This window comes from Barbus barbus (assembly GCF_936440315.1).
Source record: "Barbus barbus genome assembly, chromosome: 3".
Classification (NCBI taxonomy): Eukaryota; Metazoa; Chordata; class Actinopteri; order Cypriniformes; family Cyprinidae; genus Barbus; species Barbus barbus.
The window spans coordinates 26800738-26818258 of NC_136731.1; the positions used below are offsets into that span (position 1 = coordinate 26800738).

At 38.6% G+C, this 17521-nt stretch overlaps 1 protein-coding gene across 2 annotated transcripts in view; it reads right to left on the reverse strand.

Annotated features, from left to right (window-relative positions):
* LOC306853892 (protein sidekick-1-like) overlaps nucleotides 1–17521 on the reverse strand; it is a 367593-nt gene that overhangs the window by 96996 nt on the left and 253076 nt on the right. For both annotated transcript variants that reach the window (XM_079391575.1, XM_079391574.1), the window contains exons 8-13: nucleotides 14960–15043; nucleotides 12147–12341; nucleotides 7373–7489; nucleotides 5874–6041; nucleotides 3735–3837; nucleotides 3288–3461 (exon numbers count right to left, since the gene is read on the reverse strand). In XM_079391575.1, coding sequence (XP_079247701.1) covers nucleotides 3288–3461; nucleotides 3735–3837; nucleotides 5874–6041; nucleotides 7373–7489; nucleotides 12147–12341; nucleotides 14960–15043 — 841 coding nt within the window. The remainder of the gene's footprint in view (nucleotides 1–3287; nucleotides 3462–3734; nucleotides 3838–5873; nucleotides 6042–7372; nucleotides 7490–12146; nucleotides 12342–14959; nucleotides 15044–17521) is intronic.

The following is a 17521-nucleotide window of genomic DNA, read 5'->3' on the forward strand; positions in this document are numbered from 1 at the left end:
GAGAGAACCGGCAACGCTTAAGATTTCATCACTTTTCTGTGTTCTTTCTGCCTAAGAAGGAAGATTATGCCATTTCTATGGGTACAAAAAAGTATTTTTCTTCATATTTTGTTAATAAGACGATGTTAACAGAATGTTAAAAAGCAGTGATTTCACTATAATGAATAAAATATCTCTAGAAAATAGTTCTAATAAAAAAATTAAGAATAAAAGCATTCTCTAAAACAAGTCTTTTTTGGGTGAATTATTCTAAGTCTTGCTTTTCATGTAAATGTATACTGTATTGTAATAAGGATGTTTGTCCATCAAGATATCGTCCTTCACAGGTATTATTAGAAAACAAGACAAATATAATAAGATACAATTTTTTGCATTTTTAACATAGAAATAAGACTACAATGACAAAAAAATTAAAAAAGACCTCACAACTAATGATTTGTTCAGATTGTTTAGTTATAATGGCGTGGACTGTGATCACTGAAGGTGGAAAAAGACAACTTCACATGGGTGAATTCAGCCACTAGGGAAAAGTCCTCCTGACAATATGCCCGATTCCACACAACCATCTGATACCACCACGGCATCTTCTCCAGTTTAATGAGGAGCCAGAAAACCCACAAACAGATAATGAGTCTCAGTTCCACACAACATTAGCCTCATGAAATCTGCATAAAGTACACACACCCGCTGGTTACTGCTGTCTTCCAGCGGTTTATTTCTGGAGAGCTTCTGAGGGGCTTTTATTCCCTCATCATATTGTGATACAGAGTCATAAGCAAAGGCTTTAGGTGTTAAAATGTTTGCGCTGCCAAGATTTGGCTTTTATTTCGGGTTTAAGGATTCGACTGGCAGACACGGATCAGAAATAGAGTTTCAAATAGCTGGGATGAAGAAATCTACCCACTCAGAGACTGGTCGAAAGGTCAAAAGCTTTTTAGGAGACGGTCAGGACATTTTTTTCTGGATGAACAGTTAAAAAAGCACCCATAAATACTTTAAAAACTAGGATTTGAAAGTCAGGGTTTAAAGGCAAAGAACAGAGGAAAAACTTCTTTTGATTAAATAAATGTCTTTAAAAGTTTCAATTAGCAGGCCGTTGATGAATATGAAAATTGCGTATAAGCAGTTGGAATCCAGATGGAAAGGTTATGCTGAAAAAGGTTTCTGAGGAAAGGTCAGTCTACATACTCCTGCTGAGAGCAGCAATCCACTCAGATAGTGTATGCAGATGCTGCAGTGGGTGAGCAAACAGAACGAGGAAGAAAGCTAAAGAAAGAAAGCATACAGTGTGATGGAAGCACAATGTAAAAGGGAGCTTTTTGTACTGACAAATCATATAGCAGGACACTAAACTACATGTACACAAAATGCAAAGCTCCATTCAGTGTGTTCTGTGTGCACAGTGTGCACATACAGCCATGTCTCAGGCAACGCGCAAGCACTGAATTAAGTTTCTTTCCACTTCTCTTACCGCTTGAATGGGCAAAAACATACAACAGTATGTCAAAATACCATTGTGTTGGTGAGAATCTTCGAAGACAGTATGTTATGTCTTAAGTAAATGTAACCAGTTGAGAAAGTAACCGGATGTGCATCAGTATATCGGATCCGTGCATCTTAAAGTGACTGCACCTAATATACCAATTGCTGTCTTAATGTTACTTCAAAAAAAAGAAAAGAAAAAGAAAACCACTCACAGCTCTTGACTGAACAAACAACGCAACCTCGGGTGTGCATTATTTTTCTGATAATTCAACGGGCCAAGAGTCAATTATTCCGCTTATACTACGGGTACCACACTTCAAGACATAGATCAGATGATATATTTCAAGGCATTTGTCCAGTTTTTCTACTTGAAACGCTATTGTGAGTAGGATTAATTTCTTCCACATCTCATCCAAAGCCTCCGTTGCTAATTCCAAAACATCATTTTAAACCTAGTAACAGAGGTTTGAGCCGTTGATAGCAGACTCATGCAGTTAATAACTAACTTATTAGAGTGAGAGAGAGAGAGAGCGAGCGAGAGAGATTTCCTCTGTCAGGTCTTGGTTAAGGCTAGAAGGGATACGTATGGCGCTACTGGGCGTGCATACATCAATACAGCTTAATTTTTGTCACACTGTACAACATTAATTATTATCGTTTCATTGAAGGGGTAGGTGTAGACGTTAATAAAATACAATCTAGAAAATTAATTACATTGTTCATTTCCAGTCGGAGCTGTATCCCTTCTAGCCACAACCGCGAGTCTCTCAGTAGTGCTCGGCAGCAATGTCTCTAGTAATAGGGAAATTTTAAGTGAACTTTCTTCAAGAACAGCGCTGTTGTTGTTACCTCGCTTGTGAGAAGTCATGTAGTTTTTAAGCTGTTAAACTATAGTAATGTTACAAAATCACCAGAGTAGCGCTAACAACATTAGCACGTATGCTAACGTGTGTGCAAACTGTGTGTGCGTCTGTGAGGGAGAGAGAGCGAGAGAGATAGAGTAGGCTGTTTTCCGTACAAAACAAAACGTTATTTTGTGGCAAAAATGTGGAAATGATCTGTCGTTTTATCCTGTTGTTTACTATATTTATTTGTTTTGGCCAGTGTTGTTGTGAGTTTTGGTTCTTTTGATGTTTTAGGCTGTAAGGACCTTTGAAATAACTCAATTCATTTTGTGAAGTGATATGGACATTTAATGCGGTCAAGAGCTGCCTGGAACTATGTTCGCCGTGCGTTTCCCTGAAAATAACTGCACATCTTAGAACGTTCATCAGCCAATCAGATTCAAGCATTCAACGGCCCTGTAGTATAAGCTTATTTATTAGAATACAAGAAAACACGGGTCAAATAGCAACAACTATTGAATTTTTTGTGGCAGGGCCAGGAAAAATGTCGGCAGGGCAAGTAAAAAAATTGAGCAATCTGAAAAAAATCCTTGGAAAAGATTGACAATTTTCATTTTTGGGTGGAGTATCCACCAGAGTATGTAGATTTTTTTTGTCTGTTCTATTGCCCACCAGGTGGAAATCATATTACACCTCTCCTCAACAAGCCTCACGATTTGAGGTATCTATGTCTATAGCAGAAACAGTGTGGGATGAGCTACATGACAAAGTTGAATACTTATGGTTAGAGGTTTTTGAGAGCCAGCATATTTTTCGCTCTTCAGTTCTGTCCTCACACTTCAAAGCCGGCTTGTGAAAAATGACGCGCAATACGCATCTGGAAGGTGACACACATCCATCAGCACAGTGCATTAGTCAGCCTAATGCTCAGAGATGAAGGGAAGCTAAGCCACTCACATGACCTCCAGACGGGCCGCCTTGGAGTCGTTGCCGGCCTGAGAGATGACGTCACAGGTATAGTCCCCAATGTCCCCGGACCAGGTTTGACTGATATGCAAGGAGCCCTCCTGCAGGCTGATACGCCCCCCTCTGGTCTGGCTCACTAACTCCTCATCTTTTTTCCACACGTACCTGCCAAGTGAAGGAGACGAGGAGCGGAAGAGAACTCTATCACAGTCAAGCTGACACAGGGGGAGTGCAGGAAACAGCGCTGGCTCATTACGCTGATATCCAGCATTTTGCGCCGAATTAACTGTACAGCACTACGGATCGCTCTTTGAATCAACTTCAAGGCCTGTGGGCTGACACTCTGAATTAACATTACAATCAAACCGAGTGTGGAGCCCTGGGCTGTGATGTTGAGAAGAGAGAAGGAAGCAGCGCGGCTCGTTTGTCATCACCCACCTCACTGCCACACGCGGGTCGTGGGTGGCGTCGCACTCCAAAATGGCTGTGGTCCCCTTAATGACACGTCTGTCAATGGGAGGGCTGGATATGGACGTGCGACCTTGAAGCAAACAAAACACAGTTAATTCTGCACTAGTTCAACATTTCCAAGAACCAAACGCTACGCTTCCCTATTTAACAGCCTCTTCACACGTCAACAGCCGAGTGTGTTTCCCTCCCGCTGAGACAAAGCCAGGACTTTACATGCTCTGATCACTGTGTAATAACAAGTCTGGATGCTGTAGATATCACCTTGCGAAGCTGCGCTAAGAAGCTGCGCTAAGAAGCTGCTTTTCATGGAACAGCTTATCAGGCTCTGTTCTGACTTTATTTATTTATTTAGGAAAAGAAGCTTGCTGTGAGTTTTACCTTTGTCCAGTCCAGAAGACACATTTCCACTGATTTAATGGTGGTCAGTTAGACACATAATTTTCTGTTCAGTTGAAATAAAATTATATGTTTGAATTGATTACTATGAATTTTACTCTTTATTTATCAAACTGATTGTCAGATAATTTTTAATGTGATGTTTTAAAGGCAGTTAATATGTTTAAATGCGCAGTTAAGGCCTGTTCACACAAACACAAACAATAAAGATTTTAATTTGAATCAATAATCGTTAATGCATCTATTCAAAACCAACACAAAAATTTGTATGCCATCAATGTGAAAGATTTTTTTTTTTGGAGAGATGTTCTATTCTCTTTTTCATCAAAACAAAAACAGCATTGCATTAGGCTTGTTTGTGGACTTATGGAAGCTTATTTCTGCTTCCATTATTATTATTATTTTTGCAATTCCAAGTTTATGTCTGGCAATTGTGAGTCTTTCAGTAGTTTAAATGTTTCAATTTCTTTTTTCCTCTTCGGTCTTATATTGGACATTATTAAACCTTATGAGTTACATCAGACTTCTCCATATTGGAATTGAAATGTTTCTATTTATTATAGATATATGAATAGATAGATAGTAAGAAAAATAACTATATTTGCAGCATTGTTTTTTTTTCAGCTGTATTTTAGTGAAAGTAATCTATAATTTTGCCTCACACTGTGTTTCTTCTTGTTGTTAAAATACGAGGGTATAGCGCTGAAAGATATTTACCATAAACGACCCTGAGCGCTTGTTTTGTGATCCAGTCCGCTGTTTTGATGCGATGCTCACTTAAAATGGTGCTGTTGTTACGGCTCGCGGTCCGGATGGATGTCGGGGTGCGGATGAACTTATAGAAGTATTTAAGGATAAAAGTACGGTGGCCGAGAGAGCTCAACACGCTGCAAATTGAAAAAAAAACACACCTGCAAATTAAGAAAACAGCTTCCTCAATTTTACAACACACACGCTGCAAATGCTCACAACACAACCTAAAAAAGAAACGCACTGCAAATAAAATGTATTTGTTTGTGTTGTGAGCATTTGTACCACCTGCTGTCAAACTGATGAAGATGTTTTCTTGATTTGCTGGGGCTTTTTCTATTTGCATTGTGTTTTCTTAAGTTGCAGCGCGTTGAGCTCTCTCGACCACCGTATAAAAGACTCAAGTTGCTTAAAAAAATATTCACAAGCCCTTTTCCTAAAGTCGAGTAAAGTCTGGAGTCATTTCAGGTCAAGTCAAGTCAAGTCTGAAGGCTATAAAAATGCGACTCGAGTCCGAGCCCATCTCTGCCTTGGGTTGCATCAGACACATTTTGTTTGCATTTATTTTTGTCTTATATTAAGTGTCCTGATATACATAATGTTATGCATAAAAAAACATTTTAAAGGAATATTAAAATGTTCACTGTATAAGGAATATTTTTTGTGATTATTTATATAACATTATTACATATGTTATATAAAGCTTGAAGCATCAGAATTGGCATCGGTATCGGCCGATCACCATGACAAGAAATCGGTACTCGGTATCTGCTGCAAAAATCCTGATCGGAGCATCCCTACATCAAAAATATCTTATTTGTGTTCCGAAGGTCTTACGGGTTTGGAACGACATGAAGGTGAGTGATTAATGACAGAATTTACATTTTGGGTGAACTATCCCTTTAATTTCTTTTATTCTGTGGTGGAAAAATGGGTTCAGATTAAGTGTGTTTCTCTTACTCCATACGATGAGGGAGGCGCTGGCGTTGATCGCTCCTTCTGAGTTAGCCACGTAGCAGGTGTACATCCCCGTGTCCTGCAGCACCACCGGTTGAATCTGCAGACCGCCGGACTCCAGCAGGGTGAAACGTGGAATTTGCACTGAACCGCTGGCGAGGATCTGAGCATCTGATGTGCATACATATCCACAACACACACACACACACACACACACACACACACAAGTTAGATCAACATCTCGCATCTGCTTCCATATAAGGAATTAATAGAACATCACTATACATGGTGTTGGAGTCCGGGATGATTTTATTACAAGCTTAAAGTTTTCCCAGAGGAAAATCCTCCTGAAACTGCCTGCAGAGCTCTCTACCTTGTTAGGGGCTGCTATTAAATATGCCGCTTCATAATTGGGAATGCTATGGAAACGACTTCATGAATATCGCCAAAACAGTTGTAGAATATAATGGAAGTTTTTTTTGTTACTCTTGCATGAAATGATCTTTTGTGTTGCCAATCGGCTGCAACAAAGATATCTTAATGACTTCCTGTGAAGCACAAAACACAACCTCATACATCAATGTATGCCTCTGCTGCAGTAACAAAGCGGCGAGGATGCCTGCGATCTGGCTGTAATCAGTAAAATATAGCACTAGTAAATGTAACTCTTTTTAGCAATGTAAAACAACTTTTACATTGCTAAAAAGATTTCTAATTCAAACAAATGCTGTTCTATTTATTAAAAAAATCCTGAAAAATTGTATCAAAGTTTCCACAAAAATATTAATCAGCACAACTGTTTTCAACTGATTTTTAAGAAATGTTTGTTGAGCAGCAAATCAGCATGAAGGATTGTGTGGCTCTGAAGACTGAATAGAAAACTTATTTTAAACTGCACTAATATTTCACAATAATTACTGTTTTTGCTGTAGTTAGATATTATGACTGCTGAGCATAAGATACTTCTTTCAAAAACATAAAAAAAAAACATTTACAATTTTTTTTACTGAACCCAAACCTTGAAACATTAGTGTATTTTATGCAAAGAAGGCAAAGATTCTGATGAAATCAGAATAAAATAAATGAATTCAAGATTATAAATGATTAAAATGTTAATTATAAATTAACATTTTATTTAGTGCAGAAAAACATTGACACAAACCGTTCAGTGGAATTGAAAATGTATGATTTATCTAATATTCAGGTATGCAGTGTATTTTCATGCCATTCACTTGCCAACATTAAACTCAAGTGAACTCAATTGTGAGTCAAGTGTCCCCTACATAGGCAGCATGTGGAGTTTCCGCCTATGTAGATGGCTGCAAATGGTTTGGATCGAAGATATAGTAGATAATACATAAGACGCTCCAATGTAGGCAGCAGGTAAGAAGGCAACTCTATAGGTTTTGGAACAAAGCTCAGATGTGATTTATGCCTTGTTCATTAGTGAATTATAAATGCTAAAACTGCTAAAATCAAACATCACATTGCACTAGCTTTACCTCTCTTCCAGATGATGGCAGGTTTAGGGGCCCCAGATACCTGACAGGTGAACGTGGCCACCGCTCCATCTGTGACATTGATATCGACCGGCGCCGCAGTGAAGGCCGGAGTCATACCTGCAAAACACACAGTCACAGTTTTTAATCAGGAAGAGAAAACGCCACATCCGTTCAGTGGCCCCGCATTCAGGCTTAATGCAGTCCGCCCACACACCCCCACAGGAACACACAAATTATTACAAGTCGTCAAACACCAGCCAGTAAATTGTATTAAAACAATGTCATGTCCATCAAAACACTACTGATGCTTTTTATTATGATGCGGGACATGTCTGCAAATTTGTGTTTCAAATCGGAGGCGGTAAATAACTAGCATGAATCTAATTATACTGTTCTGATTGGGTGCCCATTGTGGCATTATGGAGTTGCTAGGTCATTTTTAATAGGCAGAGATGTGTAAATGAACAGGTATTTCCATTTGGAAAAATAAAACATACTGCTGTTTGAGAGCAAAAGATGGTTGTTTGGATACATTGTTGAATATGTGCCATATTCATTTGGAACAGACAGAAATATAAAACCCATTACAGCTTGCTTTCCAATTGCTTTACATAATTTTTATCACATGAATACTGATGCCACGGTAAGGCAGTATAACCAACATTTTATATTATGCGAGTAATTTTTATTTTTTTTTATCATAGTCACAGTATATAATCACAGCCTAGTATTTATTTTCCAGACTGACCAATATTTCTATGACTAATACAGATATAGATTATTGCAACCAAGGCTCATAGGAAAAACTTGCTTCTACCTACAGTACAAAATGTCTGCAAAACTTCAAAGACCTATCTACAATTTACAGCAGTTTCCAGCTAAAATGAAAACGACAGATCATTGATTAATAAAGACTTAATTTCGTGCAGTTCCTAGCACAATATTAAGTCATAACCTGACAATGTTACGGTCTCAGGTAGAATAAACTTCATGGAGAGAAGGGAATCCAAAATAAAGTCTTTTAATATTATAATCCACATGAATAGACGGAAATAACATAAGTAGTCTCAACACACGTAACATCCAACAATAACTGGCACTGAACTGGGGAGAACTCAGGACTTAAGAACACAGGGGCTGTGTCCAAATTCAGGGTCTGCATCCTCCTTAGGATCCTTCCTACCCGGTTGAAGGAGGAGGGATCCTCCGACGTCCGCAAAACCCGGAAGTCGGTGTTTGTGAATTTGGACAGCCTACCCTTCTTTCAGTTCCCTCCCTTACCCGTTGCTCATATCCTGTCGCCTAGCAACCGTGACAGCGCCAAGCAAGAAGCGGGAAAATGGACAAACAAAGAGTTATTCTCCTCATTTTAATTATTTTGGAAGAAATAAAGCAATTAAATAAATTAAATACTTTCTTTGCTCGTTGTCGGAGAGTTTTTTATATCAGACTACAAGACAGTCACATCCAGGTAAGCCATTATAGCCTATTTTTATTTGTTTTTAAGTATTCTACTAATTTCTCCTACAAATTCATTGAGCCGAAGCATAAACTTTAGCTTGTTTTGTCAGAGAAACTCCTCTCCCACTCCGCTACCGCTCGCTTCGTCCGCCATTACGCTCTGCCGAAAAGAATTATGGGATAGGTAGGACGGGAAAGGATCCACCACACCCATCCTTCCAATTCGGGGAAAAGGAGGACGTATTTGTGGGCCGCATTTGAAGGATCCTACGAATTTGGACAGCCTTCGTCGCGGCGCTGTGACGTAACATCCTTCAAATGAGTACTCCGAAGGATGCAGACCCTGAATTTGGACACAGCCAGGGACTAATGGGATAATTATTGAAACAACAGGTGGTAACGATGGACTAAACGAGACAGGCAAAAACTAGGTCAAAACAGAAACTCAACATACAGACATGTGACAGACAAGGCATTGTGCATTAATAGTAAACTAATAAATGATCGCCTTTGCATCACATAACCAGCTCCATATGTGTGGCTTGGTCTCTTGGTACATCATTGCACTTGAAATGCAGAGTGCTATAAAAGACATGAGTCATGACAAAAAGAGCTCAAAGACTTGATGTTTGCATTTTTTTAAAAACTTTTTTTAAAACTATTTTTTTTTAGACTGCCATATTCACATATATTTGTTTTGGACAAAACTGAGCATGGTTTATTATCGGACATTTAATTAGAAATATTCAGCAAAATGTGCAAGAAGCAACATAATGCCATTTGGCAAAAAAAAATTGTTAAATAAACCTCTATATCTCTTACTTACATGTATTATAAAGGTATATCAGTGCTATCTTTGCTAGAGCGTCTGAACTGTACATCTTGACACAATGTTCGGCACTGAAAAATCAGAGGTAGTATGACTAGGGCAGATGTAGTATAACAAGCTAGGCAATATCGTGTTCATAATTGAAGGCGATTAATCTGCGATTCAGTGAACTATTAGCTTGGTGTAATATTCCGCTCCATCTGAAAGCAGGTGATGGTGATTTACGGCTAATCAACAAACCGTCTTTACTGACAAGATGCGCATGATAATCAAATTCGGTTAATTGCACAGCCCTAAGTATGATATTGAAAATCAACACTTTCAAAAAACTGTAATGTTTTTTACGGTGACCCCGTTCACAGGCTCTCTATAGGGAGATAAAGGCCTGGTGAAAGATTACATATCACACTAGCATTCATTCACTGTACTTATCCTTGATCACTTTAGCATGAAACAAATAATAAAGCCAGCAGAAAACTAACACAGCTTTGATTGGACCGCTGCTCAATGAGCGAGTCTAGATATGCACAATCAATATGCAAGACAGAAGAAGCCACATTCCATGCGAGATCTTCAACCATTCGGAGCTGAATTGAGCAAGTGCTTTTTTTAATAACTTAAGAAATTCATTTCAGGCATAAAGAAAGTTTTATCTTTATTACAGTTTTTCTCAGTCACTTTGGTACATTTCTCGAATCATCCTTGACATTTGCACAACAGTAAGCTAATTTCTCAAAACAACTCGTACAAATAGCAAAACACCATGGATTACCTGCAAAAGCCAGTCTCTTGCTCAAAATACTTAGTTCATCTCTCAAAAATAAATATCTGTGTCAATGAACATGTCAGTGCCATCAGAATGACAAGTCCTTGTGTTGTGTACGGATAAGACAGTCAAATTGCTTAGTCATGTTGTCAATATAACAGTGTACTCTGGAGGGATGTTCTGATGTAAACTATGGCTACAGTTTGGATGACAGTTACTGTACTGAAATGCAGAAGGCTGCACTTCTTATGTATGCCATATTTCCTTTCAAAAGTACAAATTTACACATTACTGTATGTGGGATATTTATTGAAAGAGTCTGTTTCAAAATGTTTGAATTATTGAGGATATGGTCGATCTCCCAATTTTTAGCTGCACCCTTCAGCCATTGTAAGGCCATGATTGACAACATTATTTCATCTGATATGCACCTCTGTCCTTGGCCTCTTCTTCCTCTTCCTCTGTTTTGCCTCTGTACACTTCCATGCATCCTTTTTCTGGATGTTCATCAATCGTCAGAATTTGCCAATTTTGTGTTGTCCTCTGTCTATATGTATATGCTTTCCAATTGAAGGGTCATGAAATGCACCTTTGAGCTATTTCAGAGAATTGGTATATAATTGGTTGATCTATATTCTCTTCATTAGTGAGAGTCAAGATTCACTTGCACAATTCATGGCAAATTTACAAAAAGTCTAATAGAGATGTGTAGAAAATATGCTTGACAGTTTATGACAACTAGATCAACCATTTTGCATTTAATGACTTATACGATGAACTAATGACTAGATGTTTTGAGGGGTAAGACAATAGCACAGAGATCTATACAATACATTTTGAGCAACATGACATAAGCAATTGATAATATAGGAAACAGCAGAGAATTGTACATAATCATTTGCATGGATGTACCAAAGCATTTGCAACTTGTTCAAAGAAATGAGAAACTGCTTTTTTGATGTGCACAAGTGACACAATGATGTGAAGATTGAACAGGTAGTTTTGAGAATTTCAATTCTGATCTGAGAAATGTACCAAAGCAACTGAGAAAAACTGTAAAGGGTCCTTATTCTACGTTTTATTTTAATTATTTGCTTTAAAGTTCAGCTTATTAGTGAGGGTTTTGTGCTCTAAAACAGTATATGTTTTATTTTTATGTTTTGAACATACCCTGAAGACTGTAAAACATTTCCTTTTAAACAAAATATTGCTCTTCTTAATGACCAAGCTTCATTCCCAAAAATGGCCTGTACAAGCACAGACAATCGGATGATTCAAAGGTCAATACAGCTGGAAGTTAAAATCATTATGGCAATCTACATGCAGTAAATATGTGCAATTTGGGGCTGTGGTAATTATCTGTGTGATGAGAATGCTTCTCTGAGGGGGTCTTAATGTCCTCATGTACAGATCAGGCCCGTGCTCTGACAAACACTACGATGTAATCAACTCCAGACAGGCCTCTCCACAGGGAGCTGTTGAGTCTCATATGGAAAGGAGTGAGAATTACACAACCGTAGATTAGGAACAACACATCTGTCACGCCGGGGAACTGCTGTACATTGGCTGAGAGAAGGTGTACTTTGCAGCTGGCCACATCTAATACCCTTGACAACTTCTCGATTGTTTATGTGTCAATAATTAGTAGCAGGGAGTCTGGAAAGCATGCGATAAAGAATGCATGACGCCCCGCAGGCCGGTCTTGGGGTCAGACTCACTCGTGATGTCCAGGTAAGTGTGGACCTGAGCCTCTCCGGCTGAGTTCCTGGCGAAGCACTGGAAGATCCCGGCATCGCTGGGCTGTAGCTTCCTGACCTGAAGGCCCATGCTGGAGATGACCTTGTAGCGAGGGTTGTTGAGCTTACTGAGGGGAATGGCATTCTTATACCACTCCAGCTTCGGCATGGGCACCCCTGTGAATTAAAAACACAACATGATAGGTCATTATGATGGATGAAGGAAGATGATAGAAGGAATTAAACAGTCCAGAATTTTTTAATAATAAATATTTTCACATTATGGCTGATCACAGACAAAAGGCAGACATTAAAATAGCATATTATTTGTATAAATAAATTCATAATGATGATTAAAAATACATCTATTTACATGTCAATTTAAAGGTGAATTTAGAAATCACAACATTATAACATACAATATTAAAAACAGATATCCATTTTGAGATTTACTAAAGATTTAACAGGATAACTACATTTTGAAGGTACATTTTAAAAACAATCTCTGTGTGAAAATGGAGAAATTTAGTATTAAATATCAAATATTCAATACCTACTAAATTCGACAGACAGACATGGAGAAAGATAGACAGATAGATAGACAGACAGACAGATAGATAGACAGACAGACAGATAGATAGACAGACAGACAGATAGACAGATACAGACAGACAGATAAACAGGTAGATAGACATACAGACAGACAGACAGACAGACAGACGGAGAGACAGACAGATATATAGACATACATACATATAGATAGACATAGACAGGTAGATAGACAGACAGACAGACAGATAGACAGACAGAGAGATAGATTGACAGACAGACAGATAGCTAGATAGACAGACAGACAGACAGACAGATAGACAGATGGATAGATAGACAGAGAGATAGATTGACAGACAGACAGATAGCTAGATAGACAGACAGACAGACAGACAGACAGACAGACGGATAGATAGACAGACAGACAGACAGACAGACAGACAGACGGATAGATAGACAGACAGACAGACAGACAGACAGACAGACAGACAGATAGACAGATAGATAGATAGATAGATAGATAGATAGATAGATAGATAGATAGATAGATAGATAGATAGATAGATAGATAGATAGATTAACAGACAGACAGAGAGACACACACACAGTGCAGATAGACAGACAGACATTCAGACAGACAGACAGACAGACAGACAGACAGACAGACAGACAGACAGACAGACAGACAGACAGACAGACAGACAGACAGATAGATAGATAGATAGATAGATAGATAGATAGATAGATAGATAGATAGATAGATAGATAGATAGATAGATAGATAGATAGATTTTACAGACAGACAGACAAATAGATTGTAGGAACGCGACACTGTGAGAGGGGTCTCTTTTCACTGGTGCGCTGTGGTGAGGACACAGTATGTGTCACTAAGTGTGAAAGTTCTAAAACTGAAGCTGTAGAACTAGTAGAACGTGATGAGACAGAAGAACTCATCCCCAATATTGACCAATCCACATTGACCACCACAAATATCCACAAATATCATAGGTCTAATTTTGAAAATGCTGGCTGCACCCTTTGTAGGATATAAAAAAGATGAAGTGTCAAGTGGAAATGAGATGATCTGAGGCCTTAAGCCTCCAAACAGATTCGGCTAGCGTGCTTCTAAGAATATTTCAGCAGCTTGGAAAAGCGTACTCTCGGGGGGGATGATTTAAGTAACAGCTGAAAGAACTAACAGAGAAAATCATCACTCGCTGTGGCTCACGTCTGCATCAAGAGAAGGCCACCAGATTGTATTATTCAAACTCATTTAGCGCTCTTCGCCTGTGGTTAACGGCTGTATCAAGCTCCACTCGGCAGCAAACAGCCGCAGACTTTGTCGTGCAAATTTGCCAAGACGTATCAAAAAAGCGAGGTGCTCTGGGCATATGTTATAGTCTTTTCCTTGATCCTCAAGAGCTGAAGATTTCTGATTCTGCTCTGGAGAGATATAACTTCTCAAAACAAAAGGATTCCTTTCAATCCAGCCACATAAAAAAGTGAGAACGGCCCCAGAAGCAGCACATAAGAGAGGTAATGGATTGATTCCACTTTCCACTCTTGAGGATACGGCGGGGTGACTCGCTTATTTTTATTTCTTGCAGTCCATATGATGCTGAGGGATCATTTTTACCCCTCGCTGAAATTGCAGCTGAGCCGAGCCGAACCTCAACGGACAAATATCATAAGTACGGTTATAACAGTTGGGCCGACTTTCCATTCCAGCACTATTAGAAAGCTGGAGAATATTTCTGGCAGAAAACCAATACCATTTCATCGCCCATTTTTCCACTCTATAATGATAATAGTTTAAGCCCCTTCCCATCAACACCTCATATCTCACAGCTAATCGTAAACTCTTCGCCACAAGTCCGAAAGGCTGCCATCTGTCTTCCAAGAAGGGACACTGACATCCTCTAAATGCACAGATTTTATAAATCACCCCCAAACAGAACAGGGCACAGCCCTCGGGGTTGGTTAATAGACCAGCACGACGCTCCTGGAACTTCATTCACGATGGTAGGCGGCAGCGCAAAGAATACGATGTGAAAATTGCTATAAATACCTTTACGTAACTAAGCTTACCGACTACAAAAGCTCTGAGCGCTCAATGAAGCGCTTGGATCAGAAGGGGGTTGAAATGTATTGTATGTCTATTGTGTGTAAAGCATATTGCAGAGTATACTTATAAATCTCAAATCAATCCAGCCCCTCGGTTTAAGTCCCGCACGTAAAACACTCACCTCGAGCTTGGCACTGGATATCCACGCTTTTCTCCACCTCTCCCATCAACTTTCTCCTGGGCTCAGCAGTGAAATAGGGCGTCTCTGCAAAAAGCAAATAAGCTTATTTGAGAACACAGTGACATTTCTCAACTGAATACAAAATAATTACATTTTTCGAGGTACTGAAATTCATAAACAGCTTCAGAAATAATCGAATGATTCCATCAGACGAATTCAATGTATTTTCTAAACACTGTATTTTTATTGAGCGCAGATGAGCATGGGACAAATTTATTCCCTTTTCTGTAGCAGCTGAACGTTTGCTGGAGCAAAAGTAATGAATTCATAAACACTGTCAAAATTGAAATGCTCAGCTTGTGGGCTTAATGTGGTCACGTGTCTTCGGCAGTCAGACATGTGGGAGTGTCCCATTAAGACTGAGAGCACTGGTGGGCATGTTTCGTTCGCTCACCTAATGCATAACGTCCTCTACTGTAATGTTTGGACGTCCTGCAGAGGCACAGATGGCCACTGAGACTTCACTTTCTCACAAACCTGCTGTCTTACATTATAGATTTCATGCTTATAAAACATCTGTTATGAGTCTGTAAAGAGGAAAATCTGCCATTGATTATGTTCACATTATCCTGTAAACAGATCTGTATGAATGCTGTTTTTTTTCAAAGGAACGGTTCATCCCAAAAATACAATTCTAACAATGATTTATTTATCTCCATACTGTTACAAGTCTTCTGTAGAAAACTGAAATTAGTCAAAATGTTCACACTGCACTTTTACACATGTAGTCCATATGACTTCCAAGTCATGTAAATTCATATCACTCCCAAACAAATTGTACCTTTAGGGGTACTACAGCTTGTCACTGGGGGAGTATCCCTTAAAGGGATGTTTTTGTACCTTACTTACCTCTAAAATGTTAATAGAAGTAGCTTAAGGATACATATTACTACTCTATGGTACTAATACACACCTTTTAGGATTAAATAAAGTACAAAGTTGTCCCTTCTAGGGTTCTGTCTCAATGAAAAGCTGTTAAAGACACCTTTTTTCTGGCAGGTTATATTTTTGTGAGACGAAAGACAGAAATTTAAATGTGATGATTCATTTGTTAATGTTAAAGTACATATTAATGTAAGTCACTACAGTCAAAACCATTGTTTGTTTTTTTAGGCACTGGTCAATTTTTTGATTTTGGACTATTGCTTTCATAATTTGTAATCTTTCAGGAAAGAAAACATTCAAACTACGCATAAGTCTTTATTTTTTATCATACTTTACCATATAGTTTTCTCAAAAATAGTTTTTTTCTGCACTGATCCAAAAATATCCACTTGACTATAGCAATTACAGTTTTATTCCTATTTATATTCTGAAGGATTTTATATGGGTTTGTTCATATGACAATCACATTTATATAACATTGTATTTCCTAAAAACATGGTAGAAATGTATTTGTTTTCTGGCTGTAGACAGTATTTCCTGATTTATGGAGTGATCTAAAATAAATATCCAAAGCCCCCTCTGTAAAAACTGTAAATGTGTCAACAAAATGAAACAAGAATTTTGAAACTGGCTTTATCCAATGTCTAGATTTCTATTCTGGAAATGTATGCAAATTAGTGCATATTTAACTGGTTAATTTCTAATTTGCTTATTTAAGCATAATGTTTTAGAAAACTTGCAATGCAAATTGTCTTAATGTCCTGTGAAGCAAATTAGTTTTTACCCTAATCACCTGTAGTGTCCTTCCTTGTAAGTAAACCATTCACAGTTTGATTTCCCCTAAAAGTATAAACACTCTATCATGTTAAAACATTGTTTTGTTTGCTTGAGCATCCTAATGTGCCAATGGCCAATGGCATGAGTTTGGGGTGGGGCTATATGTTTGCGCGTCCAATGGCAGATGAAAAGAGTGGAACAGATATTACACACTCATTATTCACTGAAAATTAAATGATAGAACATTGATTTGAACCGGGTGTGTCTCACTCATACTGGAAAGTGAAGCTGCGGGCTCTTTGATCGCCCCCTGGTGGCTGGCTGCAGTACAGGTCATAAACCCCGCCCTCTCCAAGTAAATGAATGGGACTTGAATTAATTACACTTCCAATACAATTTTCCAAAATATGATTTTGGTCATTTAAGGTAGTTGTTATCACGCTGATATATGTTCAATTGTTTGTTTTTGTGGTAAGTTTGATTTTAGCTAGTAATTTGATGCTATAAAAACGGGGCGTGTCATTATGGTTGATTGGGTCCTCGGGAGTTTGGGCGGGAGTTTGATTCCGCGGCTCCAACTCACGACTCTACTGCGCAGATTCTGGCTCCAAACGAATCTCTACTGTGTAGACTCGGGCTCCAAATGACGTCATTTACTCACGATGGCAGCGGCCATACTGAGATGTTTTGGCTTCACTTTTCTATAGTGGAAGGAAGCAGAGACGCGTCGTCCATCTTTTTTTACAGTCTATGATTTGAACTGACATGAGGGTTAATAAAATGTTCATTTTTGGGTAAATTATTCCTTTAATCAGTTATGAAAATTGGGGCGAGAAAGCA